The sequence below is a fragment of the Astatotilapia calliptera genome, chromosome 20 (assembly GCF_900246225.1).
Source record: "Astatotilapia calliptera chromosome 20, fAstCal1.2, whole genome shotgun sequence".
Lineage (NCBI taxonomy): Eukaryota > Metazoa > Chordata > Actinopteri > Cichliformes > Cichlidae > Astatotilapia > Astatotilapia calliptera.
Genome location: NC_039321.1, coordinates 12343685 through 12365377, shown reverse-complemented (window position 1 = coordinate 12365377; position 21693 = coordinate 12343685). Strand labels below are relative to the sequence as shown.

Sequence of the window (21693 nt, the reverse complement as noted above, 5' to 3'; positions counted from 1 at the left end):
CAGTAATCATATTTCCCTGTATGGCATTTGCTTATTATAAATAACATGACATCCAGACAACAGGGGGTAAGTGTGGGTGAACTGTGGGGCAAACCCATACTTATCCCAGTCTTTTGGTTGCCCACAGTCAACTGTGATAGGGGCCCCGTGAAGTAAAACTACTCCTAAACTATTAAAGGGCAAAACTGCTATGGGCCCTTTTTCTTTGCCACACAGCCAGAGCTGCCCACTGTGGGCTCACCGGGCATGTTTGCTGGGATTATATCTCGGTCTAGTCTAGATTTAAATTGAATTACTGATATAACACCTTTTCTATTTTCATGAGACACAGGATATTGAGGGATCATTGGAAAGTCTGTATTTTTCTTTAATAGTATCTGTACAGGCTCAGCAGATCTGATCAGATGTAGGAAGAGTGGAAACTATTGTGTCATAAAGCTCCTCTGTGAACTGACTCTGATCTAACAGTGTGACAAGTGTGTTGTCCTGGCTGGTTTCAGTAAGTTTGCCGTTCTAAGTATATCATATAACAATGTCTCTGTCACCCTCGGAGGATGGTATGTGTGTGTTCCTCAAGCTAAGGTACTCTCAGGTACTGAGCAGTATCTTAGCTGTTCCTAACACTGTGCTCTCCCATGGCTAGAGACCTTGGATGTTGTAACTGGAATCTGCTGGAGCCACTCTTCCAGTTTCGTGTTTAGAAGCTAAGGGGGGAATTCCAGTGTGGTACTGTGTGGATGAGTTCTTGAAAACACGTTCAAATCTTTAAGGTGTTTATATCATACCTAGAAAATTAAATATCTATGAGGCTTTTAATCATTTCCTCTCATTCATAGTCAGCTGTACCATAAATGCTGTCTCTGTATATATTCTCCACCAAATATTATAAATTCTTATTTATATTGATGAGCCAAAGAGAGGTTTAGAGTAAGTGGGGTTGGTTTACACCCAACTAATATATAGGACAATATATAGATCTCTCCAAAACTAAGATTTTTACAAATTTGTTATAAAAATGCTATTAATATTATATTTGTCAAAGGATACTGATATGAACTTGTCACGGTTTGCGGGGCAAGCCGTGTGGATTTGTAGTAAGGACCCAAAAGGCGGCAGCTCTGGTGCAGGTGAGTGTTTATTTACAGCAGTGGGTACAAACAGCAACGGGGTGTGAACATGAAACCGAAACCTAAACTGGGTAAACTAACAACACAAACCAGGAATGACGGTGCAGGGAGATCCGGGGAAATACACATGAAGAGAGGCAGGGAGACCGAGGGGAAACAACACAGACGAACCAGCGATTACTAAGACAGAAAATACAACTTAAATACACTCAGAACACAGGGAGATTACACACAGGTGAGAGACACAGCTGGGAGAGATTAACATGACGAGACCAGGGAGGCAAACTGAAAACACTCACATAAGACGCAGACCTTCACAATAAAACAGGAACACACGGGGGGGAACAGGGTAAATACCAATTAGAGCACAGAACCAAAATCGCGAAGAGAAAACACAAAACGCTGGGTCAAAAGGACCCAGGATCATGACAGAACTCAAAGCGTTTGCAGCTTCATAGTCCAGCTATATATTTGATTAATTCCATGCTGCTGTAACTTCAGCTCTGAAGACAAACAGCAGACGACCTGACAGGAATGAAAGAAAACACACAGACTAAATGCACACAGGAGGCGATCAGGGCAAGTGGAAACACCCGGGGAAACAGCTGACTAGAATGAACATAATGACGCACCGTAGGAAGTGAAACTAAACACAATGAACATGGGACACCAGACCTCTTCAAAATAAAACAGGGAGCATAATGAGACGCAGACATGACACAAGCTTGGCAACATAGGACATGCAGACATGAAAGACATGACAGACTAAGACACGGATTTACCATGGTGGACTGACGAGGAACGCGAACACCATAAAAACTTACAGAGGATGAAAAAGGGACTGGAGATGAGACATGGATATAACTAAACACGATGACCGGGGGAAAGCACACGTGACAGAAGGAATGGGTCACAGGGGGAAAAACACGTAAACAAGAAGAGGAAACGGGAGACAACACATGAAGGGCGAGGGAGACAGGGGGTGATAAACAAAGAACTAACATGGCGACCTCGTCAAAATACAGGGAGTGCAGAATTATTAGGCAAGTTTTATTATTGAACAACAACCATGTTCTCAATGAACCCAAAAAACTCATTAATATCAAAGCTGAATGTTTTTGGAAGTAGTTTTTAGTTTGTTTTTAGTTTTAGCTATTTTAGGGGGATATCTGTGTGTGCAGGTGACTATTACTGTGCATAATTATTAGGCAACTTAACAAAAAACAAATATATACCCATTTCAATTATTTATTTTTACCAGTGAAACCAATATAACATCTCCACATTGACAAATATACATTTCTGACATTCAAAAACAAAAGAAAAACAAATCAGCGACCAATATAGCCACCTTTCTTTGCAAGGACACTCAAAAGCCTGCCATCCATGGATTCTGTCAGTGTTTTGATCTGTTCACCATCAACATTGCGTGCAGCAGCAACCACAGCCTCCCAGACACTGTTCAGAGAGGTGTACTGTTTTCCCTCCTTGTAAATCTCACATTTGATGATGGACCACAGGTTCTCAATGGGGTTCAGATCAGGTGAACAAGGTGGCCATGTCATTAGTTTTTCTTCTTTTATACCCTTTCTTGCCAGCCACGCTGTGGAGTACTTGGACGCGTGTGATGGAGCATTGTCCTGCATGGAAATCATGTTTTTCTTGAAGGATGCAGACTTCTTCCTGTACCACTGCTTGAAGAAGGTGTCTTCCAGAAACAGGCAGTACGACTGGGAGTTGAGCTTGACTCCATCCTCAACCCGAAAAGGCCCCACAAGCTCATCTTTGATGATACCAGCCCAAACCAGTACTCCACCTCCACCTTGCTGGCGTCTGACTGGAGCTCTCTGCCCTTTACCAATCCAGCCACGGGCCCATCCATCTGGCCCATCAAGACTCACTCTCATTTCATCAGTCCATAAAACCTTAGAAAAATCAGTCTTGAGATATTTCTTGGCCCAGTCTTGACGTTTCAGCTTGTGTGTCTTGTTCAGTGGTGGTCGTCTTTCAGCCTTTCTTACCTTGGCCATGTCTCTGAGTATTGCACACCTTGTGCTTTTGGGCACTCCAGTGATGTTGCAGCTCTGAAATATGGCCAAACTGGTGGCAAGTGGCATCTTGGCAGCTGCACGCTTGACTTTTCTCAGTTCATGGGCAGTTATTTTGCGCCTTGGTTTTTCCACATGCTTCTTGCGACCCTGTTGACTATTTTGAATGAAACGCTTGATTGTTCGATGATCACGCTTCAGAAGCTTTGCAATTTTGAGACTGCTGCATCCCTCTGCAAGATATCTCACTATTTTTGACTTTTCTGAGCCTGTCAAGTCCTTCTTTTGACCCATTTTGCCAAAGGAAAGGACGTTGCCTAATAATTATGCACACCTGATATAGGGTGTTGATGTCATTAGACCACACCCCTTCTCATTACAGAGATGCACATCACCTAATATGCTTAATTGGTAGTAGGCTTTCGAGCCTATACAGCTTGGAGTAAGACAACATGCATGAAGAGGATGATGTGGACAAAATACTCATTTGCCTAATAATTCTGCACTCCCTGTAGAAGGATCTTTAGATAACTAAATGAGACTAAAACATAAACAATGAATATCAACATACAAGGAAACACAAAACACTGGGTCACATGACCTAGGACCATGACATACTGTCAGCAGTAACAGTATTGTGTATGCTTTGTGGTAGCTAGGTCTTACAGTAGTTAACTTGTTCTTCTGTCTATCTGATCTATTTATCTTCAGTGTTCTCTTGAAACATTTAAAATGTAAATGTGTAGTTTTGATATTTCAAATCTTAAAAACAAGTCTGATAGTTGTTTTACATCTGTTTATGTTTCCAGATGATGTGGTGCTGAAGTTTGAAGATAGTCAAGTACGACTCAGAAATGTGTTGTATGATACTCTGCCTGTCATCGTCCACGGAAACGGACCAACAAAGGTACCAACTTATCTGTTCCATGTTATTAAGCTGTAGTCACATCACACAGTTTTTAATGGAAACAATAAAACCTGCTCGAAAAGTTTGAGTTTGTATTCTCTCAGCAGTTTTCTCAGCTGAAAACTGAAGGCTCTGCCTCCCATTCTACTTTTAAATACTCTAGGAACAACAAGTAAGCCTGCAGTGTGAGAGCGAAGTACTCTAATATGGTGATATAGCAACAAACTATTTCTCCGGGCTAAATGATGATCTTCTAAATTTGTGACACGCCATTTCCTCTCCAGCTTACGAGTCATCTGCTTTAGGCTACGTGTTTGAGAATTATACCACAGAGTCAGGTACTTCTGATTTGAGACCTTAGTTTTCACCGGAGCTACAGTATCCAGAGTCGTACGTAGTGAGGAGGTAAAATTATTAACAAGATAATCAACCTCTGTTGGAGTAGCGTTCAGGTAGCTGCTCTGCTCTATGTTGGTACAGGGCATTGAAGATGATAACAGTGGGTGGATTATATTCTTAAACTTAGTTACAGCACTTTCAGAAAGACATCTACTGTGATAAAGTCTACTCCCCACTGCTGTGTAATCAATTATTGTAAATGTTATCAGGAAATGATCAGACAGGAGAGGGTTTTCAGGAAACACTGTTAAATGTTCAGTTTCTATGCCATATGTTAACACAAGATCTAAAGTGTGATTAATGTGGTGGGTGGGTTCTTTTACATTTTGACAGAAGCCAACTGAGTCTAATAACAGATTAAATGCCATGTTGAGTCTGACATGTTTAGTACCTGCCTATAAGGCCCGGGTGGACGATGAATAACAACAAATAAAACCGTTTTTTTAGTTTGCCTTCTTGGGTGGACTGGGTTAAGTATCAGGCTTTCAAATGAACTGAAACTGTTGGTGTGTTGGTTGATTAATAAGTTGGGTTGGACGATTGTTGCCATCCCCACCTCAGCCTGTGCTTCACTGATTTTGATACATAATATGTATGTAGGGGTCGTTCCAGTAATCTAATGATAATCTACCTATATGTCTGAGATTCTGAAAATCTGTTTCATCTTTTAGTACGACTAAGAGATTACCAGTGTTAGACTATTAGATATGAGATTGATATAAAATGAACTACAAGAGCACACGACTGTTTTCCAGCTCCAGATCAACTACCTGGGAAACTACATCCCCAACACATGGACATTTGAGTCTGGGTGCACAGTGTGTCATGAGGATCTACGGTCACTCACAGCTCTTCAGGTCTGTTTACATTTCCTGACAAACTGTATCCATATTATTTCCCAAAGCTACCTTTGATGCCTGATAAAAATGGCATAAAGCCTCATCCTGGTAGAACATGACACTTATTTTTTGTTTAATGTGTGTGTTTCTAACAGGAAAATGAATACCCTCTGGTAGTGATTGGCATCTTCATTCAGCAGCCCACTCCATTTGTTACAGTGTTCTTCGAACGGCTGCTGAAGCTCCAGCATCCCAAGAACAAGATCAAACTCTTCATTTTTAACAAGGTAACTACATTTTCCTGACACTCAGCAAAAATATGTCTGATGTAGTCTGACACAAATTAGCATCACACCAGAATACCTCACTAAGATGTAAATACACTGGCTAAATGAAATACTGTGGAGTTTATTTCATAAAGCTGCTACTTCTATATATATATGTACACACACACACACACACACACACACCAGGTGCTAGTATAAAGTAAAGAAGGATCATTATGTGCTTCACAGCTACTCCAGCAGTCTGTGAATAGAAACTTGCTCTGTGGGACTGTAGTTTTATTATCAGACAAAGCCTTTCAGGTTATTTTACAGAGAAACCCAAAAGTAATGTAACGCGTAGTGTAACAAATTACCTTCTCCTTGGAGTTATTAAGTAATGTACTGTAATGCAGCGGTCCCCAACCTTTTTTGCGCCACGGACCGGTTTATGCCCGACAATATTTTCATAGACCGGCCTTTAAGGTGTCGTGGATAAATACAACAAAATAAAACTAGTACCGGTACCGAAAAAAAAGAACATTTATTCATAACACACGTGACGAAGAAAGGAAAAACCTCAACAAACACCCACAAACATTTGACCGCATAGCGTGCAAGTATGTGCATGAATGTAATGCTGTTGATGTGTTGCTTAGGGACGGTGGTGACTCTCAAAGCAGAGCCAGTGACAGTTGATAAGTGATATCGATAATGGAATCAGAATGGTTACAGTATCTACTCTTATCACAGCTGCATGACCTTCTTACTTTGACGTTTTTGAGGACTTCTCTTCACATGAAGGTTTATAAGGACATTTTCAGTCCTTCTAAAAATTATTAACCTGCTGGATTTAACGTAACCTTCGGACTTCACGTTTCCCAATTTTTGCTTTAAGTTATTTTGTTATTTACATAATAATGTAAATAACCTAATAATGATCCTTATTGCTGTTTAAGAGAGGAGCGGTGCTTCAAAGGATAGCTGCAGATTTCTGTCAGAATCTGCAGATTATACAGTACAAATAAAATGTTTACGTTGTCTTCCCAACAGTTTCACTTACATCTACACTGGATGGCCAGGAAGCGTTCGCGATGTCTTCTCGGGCGCTTCTCTGGCGCTGATAATTGGCTTCAGTCTTGTGTCGGTGACGTAAAAGGCGGATTTAATGCGACTTGACCGTTCAAACAGCAGTCGCTTTCTAATACATCGGATATGTATCGGATTCAGTACCACATACGAAAGTGACCCAGATCGGATTTGAAAATATCGGATTTGCGCCGTTCACACTGTCATAGCATGATCGGATATGGGTCGCATAGGGTCAAAAAAATCGGATTTGATGCGCTTTCGCCTGCAGTGTGAACGTAGCCTTAGTAGGTAATGAACAGATTGATTTAGGCAATTTTAACAGAAGATGGGTTCATGATTTTCTCTTTGACAAAGTCCATGAAACTAGGAGAATAGTTTGTTAGACTGCTGTGTGTGGAACCCAGCAGTGCGTTTAGCCACAGAGAGTTGGAGGGAATCAAGTACTTGTGATTTGTACACAGTGTCCTCAATGTCCAGGCAGCAGTTATCCTTTGGCGCCTCCCCACCTTTGTCATATGGGTTAACCTTTATGCCCTCCTCAGACATTTCTGTACATTCTTTTCAACTTTTTTTTTGATTTGGCAAACATTTAGGTGGTGTTATAGCCTGTGACATTTTTGCAGGAAATCTTTTGTCACATCTTTGAAATCGAGTGTCTTTTACTCTTACATGTAATGAATACGCTGTTGATGCATTTTCACACTCTTTAGACACCTCAAGCAGTTCTGCAGAGCCTCGCTGGCTTCCTGCTTCCACCTCCTTGCAGACTTGGTGGCAACAGGAAGCAGCAGGAACATACTGAGGTGCTAACTGGACAAGAGTGTGGTCTGATCCACTGAGTGGGAGGAGGTTTATTGTCCCGTGTTTTGCAGTCCACATATTACTGCAAAGTGGGCAGACTGGAGTCCAGAGTGGTGTGATTAAACCAGTGATGGTGATTAAAGCCTCTGCGTGTTTATGCAGTAGGTCAGCAACAGTCGTGTGTATAATGTCAAATGCTGCTGTACCATTGGCTAATGAAGATCATTTGGTCTTCTGCTTTCTGATTGGCTGACCTGCTCCCTCCACCCCCAACCACCATGCTCCTCACCACCGCCTACAAGCTCGAGTTTTACCACACATCACAGTCAAAGTGCAGATTGTGGATTTGTGACTTGAGAGGATGCAGTCAAGCACTTTTATTCAGATTTGTGATTATAAGAAGTAAACAAATAAATAAATATGACAAAAATATGAATTACAAGTTTGCAGTTCTAGTATATTTGTGAAAACATCAATCTATGCATTTTTTCTGTAACCGTAAATTTAAAACACAAGCTTGTAAAAAACGTACAGGTTTCTACACATTCTCACTTTTTATTCTACATTTTGCAACATATTTATCTTCACAGCAGTCTTCCTGCTCTGCATTTCTTTGTGTTTTCCTTTTCCCTCCAGGAAGCTCATCATCAGCGTCAGGTCCGATCTTTCCTAAAGGATTATGGAAGCCTGTATGAGAATGTCACAGTCATCGAACCTGAAGAAGAGATGGATGGAGCTGCCTCTAGGAACCTAGGCCTGTGAGTACTGTCCAACCAGAACGTGACACATCTTCATTTTAAAATGTTTATCAACTGAGTTGTAGAAGATGATGTGTACTCTTCATTATACAGTATTAAGGTCAATAACAGATTGCTCTTTAAATTCTATTATAATATATGTGCTAATCTATCAGTGTGTTTTCTTCTTCAGCGATCTGTGCCGGAGGGACCAGGACTGTGACTATTTCTTCAGTTTGGACATTGAAGTGGTCTTAAAGAACAAGGATACACTCAAAATTCTGATTGAACAAAACCTGTAAGGAAATGTTTTTATACTGAGTCATTCACTGATGTGCTGGCAGTAGTCACAGTCACATTTAACTTCTTTAGCTCTAGTGTATTTATGTGAGTTGAGTATATGTCTAGATGAAGAAATGTAACACATAGCACTTCTTGAATGGCCTCCTGCAGTCCTATTGTAGCACCAATGATAACTCGAGCTGGTCGGCTGTGGAGCAACTTTTGGGGAGCCCTCAGTGGAGACGGCTACTACGCCAGGTCTGAGGACTATGTGGACATTGTACAAGGACGGAGAGTGTAAGTTGCTTATTTGCTCCCTAAAACCTTTGTCAGCATTTAGAATTTTTTTTGCATTCCTCATTTTTGACCATAAAAGGCTGAGGGGGTGTTGTCGTCACCTGTGGGTGGTACAGATACCCAAATCTGTGCCTGCAATAACTAGTGTGTCTAGGTGTATCTAGGAAAACTCTCAGACAAGTTTGAATCCTGGTGACCTAAAGGTCAAGGTCAGAGGTCAAGTTTCCAGAAAATCCTGTGAATACAATAACTCAAGAAGGAATTGGGATTTTCAAACTGGTGCTATATGTTCATCTTTTAAAAATCGAATGAGTTTGATTCTCAGCAACCTTAGCCCCAATGTTCACAAGTGTGTGTGAGCACAGGAGCTGGATGAGAATTTAAAATAGATCGAGAGTTTAGGAGAGGTGAGAGGCAGACCTGTCTTGATAAAGATAAAGCGATGGTAGAAGTTGTCAAATGGCAGGAACTGCTGTGGCTGTTTGTAAGTACAACCCACCTGGACCTTGGCTAGATCCACCTTCACTTGATCCTTCAGAATAATAAAGCTCTGGGATGAAAGTGTGTCATCATGGAGTTCACGCTCTGTGATAGCGCAGTTCAGCAGGAACCGGAGAACAGCAACAAAAACCTCAAAACATCAATGTCTTTGAGAATAAAGCAGAAATTTCAAGATTGATGTCTAAATGCAATTTTGAGAAAAAAGGTGAAATGTGGAAATATGGAGATGTTGTATCTATAAAATGCTTTGACTGACAGCATCTGACAGCGATTGTGCTCCCTCTGCTCGACCGTAAATTCAGCTTTCTTTGGCTCTCGTCACCTGTCTGGAGATAGGAGGGATGTCTGATCTGCTGATAATTAATAACTGCAACAACATCAAGAATAAATGAGTATGTTCCTGTAGGATTTCTTATGCTAGAACCATTACTTCAGTTCAAGAGTGAGGCTTCAGGTGAGAAGGGAGAGGATGAGATGGGGATGAGGATGGGAGAAGTGGTGGAGAAGGCAGATGAGAAAGATTAGAAAGAAAAAACTAGAAAGACATAATAAAAATATAACTGTAAGATTTTTAAATGGTCAAATATTATTTGAAACAGATACTGGTGAGTTTAAAAATTGAAATAACTTATAACAAATTCTATGTATACGATGAAGGAGAGGTATAAAAAGATTCTCCTTCTGTCCTTGATGATTGACAGCTGAGTGTAAGCAAGGTGGGCAGTGATCATGTTTATGTAAGAAATGTAGGCGTGATTGGACGTGATCGCCACAGGTTATCACGTCCAACATGGTGGACAGCTCTACAGTGATGTGTGCATTAGTGTATCGTGTTCTTTGCCTCATTCCCCTGAGACGCTACGTTCTCTTTTTTTGTTCGTTTCACGTGTCACGTTCAACATACATCACCAACTAACAGTCAGCTTGCATCAGTGATGACATTTTGTTCAACTCGCCACAAAAAAAAGCACAGCAGGCCTGAAAAAAGTGCCTGTAGGGTGGGCTTGTTAAATAATGACCAACAGAAATTTGTAGCAGCTAAGACTTCATTGGAACATTTGTTGGTCCATCAATTATCTGTTGTTTTTAGGGGCGTCTGGAATGTGCCATATGTGTCCAATGTGTACCTGGTGAAAGGCAGCCTCCTCCGTAGAGAGCTGAAAGACTATGAGCTGTTCAGCTCCTCGGACCCTGACATGGCTTTCTGCCACAACATACGCAACAAGGTCAGTAAGAGAAACAGGAAACTGTTTTTTTTAACCTAAAGAAAAGTTCAAAACTGTCCACAGTAGTGACTGACCTGTTGTTTTTGCTCTCAGGGAATCTTCATGTATGTAACCAACATGCACACATTTGGCCGCATCCTGTCTACAGAAAATTACCAGACCGGTCATCTACACAATGATCTGTGGCAGATCTTTGAAAATCCAGTGGTGAGATGGAAACATTACTAGCTGCTGTAGTGTTTGTGGCAGGCAGAATGGTTATTGCAGTGGCAGAAATGAAGTTGGTGGAATTAAGCTGCTACTGTATGTACGATATAAAAGCTGTTTTAATTTTATAGTGATGTATAAATGTTAGCTACAAAATCAAAACATTCATATAAGTACACAGTATCTCACCACTCAGACACTATGTGTTATATAGGCTCAGTAAAGGATCCCTGTGTTTATATAAAATCAGAATCACAAATATAAAATGAGACAAAATGGAAAAACAAAGCAAAGGAATAAAACAGTGTAACATATGAAGAGTGTTTAAATAATTAATGTAGTTTGTGTGAATGTATAGACAGTGGGTTTTTAGGTTGGGTTTAAAGAAACACCGCTTGCTATTTTTTACTAGGACACCAAATGATGATATATATCTGCGAGAGAACGTCCACAGTTCCTCCTCGAGGAAACCTTTGATAAACCTAATCTAAAATATGTCGGACTGGCTTAAAATTTCAGGGGAATAGTTGCCATATCTCAATTTCACCAGTGTATTTTTGCCATGCCACCAAACATGCTAACGTTTCAGTTTTATGACCGTCATCAGAGCATGACAACATGCAGGTCATATCATGTATGTACTGCAATATGGCAGGTTTAAAAAGTCACATGGTAATCCACATCCTGGTCTCATCGGTTTTCCTAATCATTAGATGGATGACAGATGAACACTTCATTGATCCCAAAGGGAAACTGCTGTGTTACAGTTACAGTAAATAATAAATAAACAACAAAAATAGTAAAGGTGCCACAGATGCCTGGTAAGGGCCTCTTATACTATGAGATACAAAAATGTAAAAGTAAAAATGAAGTTAGCTACAAACAGTAGACGTAAGACAGACATTGTGCAGGAAACAAGTGCAAACTGGATTCATAAATCATGTGTTCATGAAGGTATAATACAAAATATGTTTGGGATCTTAAGTCTGACAGGTGTGTTGTCTCACTCTGGTTTGTCTCACTCCCATTTCTTCCTGTTCCGTGTTGAAGCTCCACTTGGAACCTTGTTAAGATCCAACCATGCAAAATATGAGTTTTCAAGTGGTCTTAAACTTTTGATCAGGACTGTATCATCTACAGTACACATCCACTTAAATTGTTAAGTATTAAAATGCTTTGCCATGTCTACTGTAAAATAAGAGCTATGCTTATTTCCTCCCTCTGTGCGCTTCTTCAGACACAGTGTCTTCAATCATCTTAGCTCCACACACATATTTGGAATATTTCTCAGAAAAATCCTGAAAAGAAAAATGAAATTTAAAAGTAATTATCTACAGAAAACTGTCTGAGAAAGTCTTTTGTAATGTTCACAGTGAAATTCAGTTTGTATTTTTTGTGATGTGATGGTAGATAAGATATATTCACAGATGTGCTGAACCAATCTTCTTTTTTTTTTTTACAACATTATACGACTTCAGCACAAATGATCCATGAGAACATTGTAGATGTCGTTATAGGGGATTTCCGTGTTACGAGTGCTGACATCAGCATAAAGTATCAAAGTTTTAGTATACATGTCAACATCAACATTACTGAAACAGTCAGTTTAAACGTTTTTTAACGTTACTGTCTAAGCTAAGCCACCGTCTGATCTTCATATGTAAAAGAAGGCAGTCTAGAAGAATTTCTGCGTCTACGCGAAGGTTTGATGAGGACACGGTGTGATTTGCAATGAGCAAATCTGTATGTTATATTTATTTCAGGACTGGGAGGAGCGCTACATCCATGAGAACTATACCCGCATCATGAAGGACAAGCTGATTGAAAATGTAAGTTTAAACTCGAGCTGAGCTGGAGTCAGATTAACCTACTGAATGAGCTGTTGTGTTTAGAAGAGGCAAAAGCAAATACATTGAACTCCTATCAACTTCCATGTTTCTTATAAATATTGTGGCACAGATAAGAAGTTAGTTCAGTTACATCTGCCATAACCAGAGGAACTAACACCGTCCTCAGTTTGTAGACCTTCCTTTAAGAGGCAGTTCTGTTACAAGCTGTTACTCGGTGCTTAATGCTGTTGTATCTTCTGCCTTCCAGCCTTGCCCAGATGTGTACTGGTTCCCAGTCTTCTCCACTGTTGCTTGTAACCACATGATTGAAGAAATGGAGCACTATGGAAAGTGGTCAGGAGGGGGCAATGCGGTAAGGCATCTTGTTATTAACATTAATCATGTAGTCATGATTATTGATAATAACATGTCAGTCATGTAATAAGACGACATCACTGAGCTCCAGTGTTCCTTATATTCAGTCTTTGTTTGCATTATTTGTCACAAGTTCATGTCATTTGCATCTTCCAGCTACATACCCAACTCTGAAAACGTCGTGTAAAAAAATAAAAAGTGAATGTTGTGATTTTCAAATTTCAGAAACTCATATTTGTATTCAAATAGAACAAAGAAAACATATCAAACGCTTATAAAATGTGCCATTTTAAGAAACATACTAGCTCATATTTAATTTGATGACAGCAACATCTCTCTAAAGGTAAAGACAGCCACTGTGAAGATTCCCTCTTCTTTAACAACAGTGTGTATTTCACTCGCTGAACTCACGTCCTCATTTTAGGTTTTTTAGTAGATAAAGGCTTAATCAAGAATTGAGCTGCTGTTTGGTGAAGGCCTCGATGGGGCCTGGTGGCGGCGCCCGGGCCTGGCAGATCCCCGTGTACTAATGAGAAGTGAAAGAATTAAAAAGGGGAGGGACGGCTTGTAGACCTGGGGGGTAAGACCTGGAAGGGGCGTGTTTGGAGGTGTGGCCCTGCTGCTGAAATTGAGATCATTTATCTCCAATTAAAACTGAGAGTAGTTTTCATTTATGCTGAACAACATCCTGGGAGAGGAGTGTTGTTCCATTCTCGTCTGATATAGGATTCTAGCTCCTCCACAGCTCTGGGTCTTCATCATCATATTGCTTCATAAATGTTTTCATTTGAGGAAAAGTTAGGCCTGAAGTTCAGCACGTGAACTCTACCAAGCTGAGGTATTCTAACAGATGCAGTATGCAGTTTAGAATAGTCTCGTTTTGATCCGAGCATATGTCATTGTAAAGCAATAACAGCAAGCAAGCTGCAGCTTCCATCGACACCGATGCACCTCAGTACCATCAGAGACGCAGGCTTTTGAAACGAGTGCGGATAAAAAGCCAAACGGTCTCTTTTCACTTCAGACCAGAGCAGCATCCATGTTTTCTTCTGCAGTCTATTTTAAAGCTGCTTGGCCCAGAGAGAGACCTGAACCTGCATCTGTGGACAGCACAGCAAACTGTGTTTGCACTGATTTTCACACAGATTTATCCAGATTCTCTGAATCCTTTGATGATATTCTGTACTGATAACAATTTCAATTTTCACTTCAATTTTATGTATAAAGCGCCAAATCACAATAACAGTCGCCTTATATTGTACTCGCACTTTATATTGTACAGTAGATCGTACAATAATAACGAGATCAGTTTTGTTGAAGGACATTATTCTGAAGTTGTTTCACAATTTATAGATGCAATTTTTTGCAGACAGGTAAACCTCTCTCTGCTCGTCTTTATTTGATGTCACTGACCTGTTACTTATTAACCAAGTTCATTCAAATTGTTCCAACAGCTCCAGTTTCTTTTTAGCACTACTTACTTTTTCAGCCTGTTGCTGTCATCAAATCCGAAAAAGGCCATAAGTGTCTTTTTTATAAAGTCAGTTTCCCTCAATTCTTATATAGAAATCAACCTCTCTACAGCTCCCAGTGCGGGTGTAGCATGGGAAGCTTTGAAAGCTTTTATTAGAGGGTTCATCATCCAGCATGCCTCATATAGGAAAAGAACTGCTCTGTCCAAGCAGATAGACCTGGAGAGGAAGATTGCCATAGCTGAAGCCGCTTTTAAGGCAGACATGAGCTCGGCAAATCTGACCCACCTGACTAGACTTAAATATGAGTTTAACTCAATTTTGACTCAGAAAATGGAGTTTTCTCTATTTCGGGCTAGGCAGAAATTCTTCGAAGATGGAGATAAACCTGGCAAACTGCTTGCAAGATATATTAAACAAAAAGAAGCTCAGACTATCATAGCAGCAATTAGAGCACAGGATGGCACTATGGTGTCAAAACCCTCTGAAGTGAATGAAGCCTTCAGAGATTTCTATATGCAACTCTACTCCTCAGAAATACAAGCAAACTCTCAGGAAATTAACAGTTTTCTCTCCCCCCTCAACCTCCCAACTCTCTCTAGGACACAGGTGGACTCCCTGGACGCCCCAATTTCAAAGGAAGAGATCTTAAGGGTAATCAAAAATCTCCCAATTGACAAGGCCCCTGGGTTGGATGGGTTTACAGCAGAGTTTTACAGGAACTTTGCAGAGGAGCTCTCCCCTTTACTCCTGCAAATGTTTGAGGAAGCCCTGGATAAGGGCAGCCTGCCACCAACACTGTCAGAGGCACTTATTTCCCTTGTCTTAAAGAAAAACAAAGACCCGCTTGACTGTAAGAGTTACAGGCCAATAAGCTTGATCAATTGTGATTGCAAAATTTTAGCAAAGTTACTAGCAACCAGATTAGATAAGGTCATGACTTACTTAATACACCCCGACCAAGTTGGCTTTATTCGGACTCGCTGCTCTGCCGATAATATTAGACGCCTAATTGATATTATGTGGGCAACCCAGAATAAATCCCCTACGGGGGACTTTTCTCCAGCTATAGCCCTCTCCCTAGATGCAGAGAAAGCATTCGACAGGGTGGAGTGGCGTTTTCTATTTTGTGTAATGGAAGCATTTGGCTTTGGCCCAAAATTCATAAGGTGGGTCAAACTTCTCTACAACAATCCGAGAGCATCAATACTAACGAACCGTATTATATCACAGTCCTTCGACCTCCACAGGGGTACAAGACAGGGCTGCCCACTGAGTCCTCTGCTTTTTGCTTTAGCTTTAGAGCCTCTGGCAGCGACAATACGTAGAGACCCTGATTTTCCAGGTATCCAGGTCCACAATAATAACCACAAATTGATGCTCTATGCTGATGACGCCCTGGTCCTAATATCACAGCCAGAACGATCTCTACCTGCTCTCTTGAGAATTATTAACCAGTTCTCTAATATATCAGGATATAGAGTAAATTGGTCAAAGTCTGAAGCGCTCCCTCTGACAGCCTTCTGCCCCAAAACCCTGTTCCAGCCAGGGGATTTCAGCTGGCCTCAGACTGGTTTTAAATACTTAGGCATTACATTCCCCCGTTTGTTACACAACATAGTCCAGGCTAATTTTGAACCTCTATTGGACAAGTTCAGAACCGACATAATTAGATGGTCCCCTTTGTTCCTCACCCTTTGGGGTAAAGTTAACATCATCAAAATGAATTGTGCTCCAAAATTTAATTACCTCCTACAAACACTCCCGCTAAAAATCCCATCAAAATATTTCCATCAATTTGACAGATTATGCAACCAATTCATATGGAATAACAGACGCCCTAGAATAAAGCTTAAAAAGCTACAGCAACCAGTGGAGTCGGGTGGCCTGGGGGTCCCAAATCTACTATTTTACCATTATGCTTTCAGTCTGAGACACATGGTTCACTGGGCTCTCCCTCCAGAACGAGCCCCCCCATGGCTTAGTCTGGAGAGTACTTTGTGCTCACCACTCCCTCCGATGCACATTTTAACCACCAAGCTCCCACCAGATATACAAACCCACCCCATTCTTTCTTTCCTGCAGACGGTCTGGAAGAAGGTGGCCTTGCTACTAAATTTTAACTCCCACCTTCACACTGAGGCTTCCATATGGCTCAATCCCAAACTCTGCATTAATAAATCGCCGTTTTTCTGGAGACTGTGGGTCCAGAGAGGGATACTTGTTCTCGGAGACCTGTATCAGGGGAGGATTCTCAAGTCCTTCAACGACCTTAAAGCACAGTTTCAGTTGCCACAAAGTCAGTTTTGGAGGTACTTGCAGCTCCGGCACTTATTGCTCAAAACCTTTGGTTCCTCCTCCACACCACCTCCAAATATTGAATATCTCAGCTACATCAAAAAAGTCTTTGGGGGGGGTCGTGAAGTCTCTAAATATTACTCAATGCTTGTTACGGGCACGAGTAAAGGACTACCTGCCCTCCGGTTAGCTTGGGAATCTGACCTTGGGGTGGCTTTTACAGATCAGGAATGGACTGCAATGTTGCAGAATAGTAAAAAGGTGTCCAGGGAACTTAGAACGAGACTAATCCAATTCAAATTACTACACCGAATTTACTGGTCGCCACACAGACTGTATAGGGCGAACCTCATTCAGTCCCCTGAATGCTGGAGATGTCAGACTGGGGTAGGCACATTGACCCATATGATTTGGAGCTGTCCTAAAACCCAAATTTTTTGGACTGAGATACATGACTTTATCAAATCAACCATACGATGGGATATTCCTTTTTCACCAAGACTATTTGTGTTGGGAGACCCATCACTCCTTAACTATGCTCCACCTAAGGCTGCTGAGTGGGTACAGACTGCATTGATGCTGGGGCGTAAACTCATTATCTCCCAGTGGAAGGCCCCCTCCACCCCACCTGTCTCTGTATGGCATATTCAACTAGGGAGACTCGCTACACTAGAACAACTCTCATACAGGCTCCTGAATAAAGTGGAGAGTTTCCATCTGAAGTGGGATCCATATCTGTCCAGAATAAAACGAACAGACTAGACCCTAGAGTGGGATAGTCATTGGAATTCTGAAGAAGCACTCTCAGGGATGTCAGAGTGTGGCATGCAGTAAGACCCACATAGTCAAAGGCAGGCTGTTTTTGTTTCTTTTGTTTCTTTTTTCCTTTTTTGTTTGTTGTTGTTTTTGTTTTTCTTTCCATGCTTTTGTTTATCTCTTGCTTTGTTTGCCCCCCCCTCATTTTGGTTTGGTATTCTCTACTGTTCTGCTGCTATGCTGATGTTTTTTTTATGCGATGTAATCTGTCTCCGCAGTGGACTGTAGTGTTCTAAAAAGTACAATAAAATATTAATCATAAAAAAAAAAAAAAAAAAGTCAGTTTCCCAGTTCATACATTTAATGTTTTCTATATTCTGTTGTGAATAAAATGTGGTTTTAAAATATGGAGATTTACAAATAACTGTATTTGTTTTTATTCACACCGTACAGGCTCCCAACCTTTCTGGAATCTGGTCCTGAATACCTCCTGTACTTTAACTATATACCTGATAGAAGTTTCTTGTTTTTCCAGGATAACCGAATCACTGGTGGCTATGAGAATGTCCCCACCATCGACATCCATATGATTCAAATCAACTTTGAAAAAGAATGGCAGAAATTCTTAGTGGAGTATGTGGTACCAATCACAGAAAAAATGTTCCCTGGATACTACACCAAGGTAAGACCATCACTACACACACTTGTGAAATGTTTCAGAGAAAATTCAAGAATCTCCTTCCATGTGAGATCTGTGAAGGATGTTCTCAGCTTTACTGAAGAAGCACACTGTGAACACATTCTCAGCTCATTTACGTCACCTGCTCTTGACATTTTGGTGTCACATGCACTGATTCATTTTTTTAAATCTTTAGTACACACATATACCTGAGTGTTTGTAGAAACAGGAAGAAATTTCAAGCAATGGCACATGAATACTTCTTTAAGACACTTCAGCTAGGCCGGCCACATCCCACAGCTTACATATAAAACAGCTGACAGACATGAAACCTGTGATCATTTGGTGTGCATGTGTGTACTTTGTGTGGTACCGTGAGTGTGCAGTTCAGTGTGTGGTGACAGTGTGTGTCCGTTTACCTTTGTGGTGAGAACCTTTCTCAGTAGCCTGGCAGGATTTCTGTTACGACCTTTCTGTGTCTCACGTGTCAGCCGGCGTGTGAGAGTTCCCCAGCCTGCAGGACCAGCTTCCCACCCGGCTTTTATTTATTTATTTATATATATATATATATATATATATATATATATATATATATATATATATATATATATATATATATATATATATATATATATATATAAATAAAGCATTTGTAAAAATATAAAACCATAATATACATAATGCACAATTACTTAAAAGAAATCAGTAAATTTTGTTTTGAACTTCAAAGATTTTAAGTTCAATTTTATTTAATCATTTACCATATAGATTAAATAAAATTGGAGACAAAATCCCACCCTGTCTAACACCATTGCTGACACCAAAGGGGGCAGAAATACTGCTTCCCCATTTAACCTGCATGTTCTGATGAGCGTACCAGTAAGAGAGAATCCTCACGATGTATTGAGGAACTCCCCGTCTCTTCAATTTATCAAAAAGTTTTCTGTGGTTCACTCGATCAAAAGCCTTAGAGGCATCAATGAAACACATGAAGACAGATGAATTTTTAGCCCTATACAAACTGACTACTTCCTTGAGTGCATATATGCACATGTCAGTGCCGTGCTTTGGTTTGACGCCAAACTGATTATCCAGAGAAGAGATGAACACACTAACTCTGTCAAACAAGATTCTTTCTAACACCTCAGATAAAATACTGGCTAGTGCAATCGGCCTAAATGATCCAAACAGCTCACTTTTGCAGCTTTGTCTTTCATAACTGGTACCAGTAAAATACACAGCATTGAGTCTGGTAATATGCCATGAATCATAAACCCAGTGAAACAGAGTGCTAGAAGAGGAGCTAGCCTTAAACTAGCATGTTTTAAATGTTCTGCAGTGATGTGATCCAAACCAGAAGCTTTATTATTAGATAACCTATGAATGGTTTCATATACTTCATATGTCCTTACACTTATTGTGTCATTACTCATGTCAAAATTGTCCTCATATGGTTCACTTTTTATACAGTTAAACAACGCACTGTAATGCTGTCTCCATAATGCTGCAATGTTATCTGCCCCAGAAACACCTTCAACAGTTGATGGTAGAGATGGTTTACAGTTATTAAGAGCTTTCACCTCTTTCCAAAAATCTGTCATATTATTACACAGCATTTTCCTGGCCAAAGAATCTGCTCTCAGCATTTGCTCATTTTTAGTTATAAAGCGAACAGCGTACTTATATCTGGCATTCGCACATTTTTTCTGTTCCAATTCTGGGCCTTGTTTAGGTCTTCCAGCCATGGCCCAACATTTATAAGCTATGCGAGCTTCATCATGGTACATCATGGTACGGCCTAGCCGGAGTGTCTTAAAAAAGGGCCACGACAGATGTAACTGCATCTCTTCTGAGATGTTTGAAAGTACTGTGTAATGATCAGGTGATGACCAATGATTTTGATATCTGGTTATTTAACTGGTAGAACAACTGGAGGACAAAATCAGCCGTTAAATGTTATGAACTTGTTGAGTAAAACAGGATAACAGTCGACCTCTCATTGTTTCTGTGCTGCTATCTGTGCTGGGGCGATTGTGGCTCAAGAGTTGGGAGTTCGCCTTGTAATTGGAAGGTTGCCGGTTCGAGCCCCGGCTTGGACAGTCTCAGTCGTTGTGTCCTTGGGCAAGACACTTCACCCGTTGCCTACTGGTGGTGGTCAGAGGGCCCGGTGGCGCCAGTGTTCGGCAGCCTCGCCTCTGTCAGTGCGCCCCAGGGTGGCTGTGGCTACAATGTAGCTGCCATCACCAGTGTGTGAATGTGTGCATGAATGGGTGGATGACTGGATATGTAAAGCGCTTTGGGGTCCTTAGGGACTAGTAAAGCGCTATATAAATACAGGCCATTTACCATCCTGTGTGTGTATTACTGACCAGCATGTCTTATCATCAGCGTGTTACACTCCAGTCGATTTAGTGTAGTGGGACAGAAACCTGACCCCTCTCATGCCACATCATGACAGCTACACATTCTGTTCCATCTCTGGAGGTGAATGCTGGACCAAGAACCAGGATTCTGCTTTTATTCAATAAACTGGAGTGTATCTGTGTACAGGGGGCTACAGGCAAACATTTGCATGATTCTTTTCCCTCTGTGTGTTTGCAGGCTCACTTCGAATTAGCCTTTGTAGTTAGATATAAGCCAGATGAGCAACCCTCCTTAAGGCCGCACCATGATGCCTCCACATTCACTGTAAACATTGCACTCAACCAAGTAGACCTTGATTACCAGGTGAGTGTCAAGCGCTCCATTTCCACCTACGTTTCAGTTAACATGTATTTTGGTTTTATTCGCACAGAGACCAAATCATTACAAATTCATTCTTTTGATCACAGAATGAAATAAACCCATTCTTCATGCAAACATTAAAAGACAAACAGCTGGTTTACCAGCAGCCCAAATCTGAATGTTGATTGTCCTCTTCAGTTTGTGGCAGTGAGGCATAGAAAAAAAGGCTTTTGTATCATTTCTGTTAATGAAGAGCTCAGGAAATTGTTGAAGGGTTGTTAATGATCATAAAACTGCCACAGCCATCAGCTGTTGATATGTACTGTTTCTTGGCTGCAGGGTGGTGGATGCAGGTTCCTCCGCTATGACTGCTCCATTCAGGCTCCTCGTAAAGGCTGGGCCCTTCTGCACCCGGGCCGTCTCACCCACTACCACGAAGGTCTGCCCACCACCGCCGGTGTCCGCTACATCGCAGTGTCCTTTGTGGATCCCTGAGCTCACAAAGATGGCTGAACTTGACCAAGCGGGACACATTGACCACATGGTCCAGCATCATTCTCTGCATTATCCGATTTAAAGCAGAATTGTTTTTGTTTTCATCAACTCATTTCCTTTATTCTGATATGGCTTCTGTCACACTCACACGGTGATTAACTATTAGCTGCATTAGACAAACTTTTCTGTAGTGAAACATGAAAAACACAATTTTATCACCACTTAAGATGAGAACTTTTATTTAAAGTGATCTTTTGCCCATGAGTATTTTTCAGCAGCAGTCTGCAGGTGTTACCCATCATATGCTCATTTGTATTCAGGCCAGTAACCATCAAAGGT

The 21693-nt window shown here is 40.9% G+C and overlaps 1 protein-coding gene across 1 annotated transcript in view; it reads left to right on the top strand.

Moving 5' to 3' along the window:
• The window catches only part of plod1a (procollagen-lysine, 2-oxoglutarate 5-dioxygenase 1a), a 32179-nt gene that overhangs the window by 10242 nt on the left and 244 nt on the right, over positions 1–21693 (top strand). Inside the window, exons 7-19 of the mRNA XM_026154010.1 lie at positions 3985–4082; positions 5237–5338; positions 5476–5607; positions 8113–8234; positions 8407–8511; positions 8667–8792; positions 10384–10519; positions 10613–10726; positions 12490–12555; positions 12824–12928; positions 17992–18138; positions 20737–20862; positions 21199–21693. The exon at positions 21199–21693 is cut by the window's right edge and continues 244 nt beyond it. Coding sequence (XP_026009795.1) covers positions 3985–4082; positions 5237–5338; positions 5476–5607; positions 8113–8234; positions 8407–8511; positions 8667–8792; positions 10384–10519; positions 10613–10726; positions 12490–12555; positions 12824–12928; positions 17992–18138; positions 20737–20862; positions 21199–21354 — 1535 coding nt within the window. The 3' untranslated portion in view covers positions 21355–21693. The remainder of the gene's footprint in view (positions 1–3984; positions 4083–5236; positions 5339–5475; positions 5608–8112; positions 8235–8406; positions 8512–8666; positions 8793–10383; positions 10520–10612; positions 10727–12489; positions 12556–12823; positions 12929–17991; positions 18139–20736; positions 20863–21198) is intronic.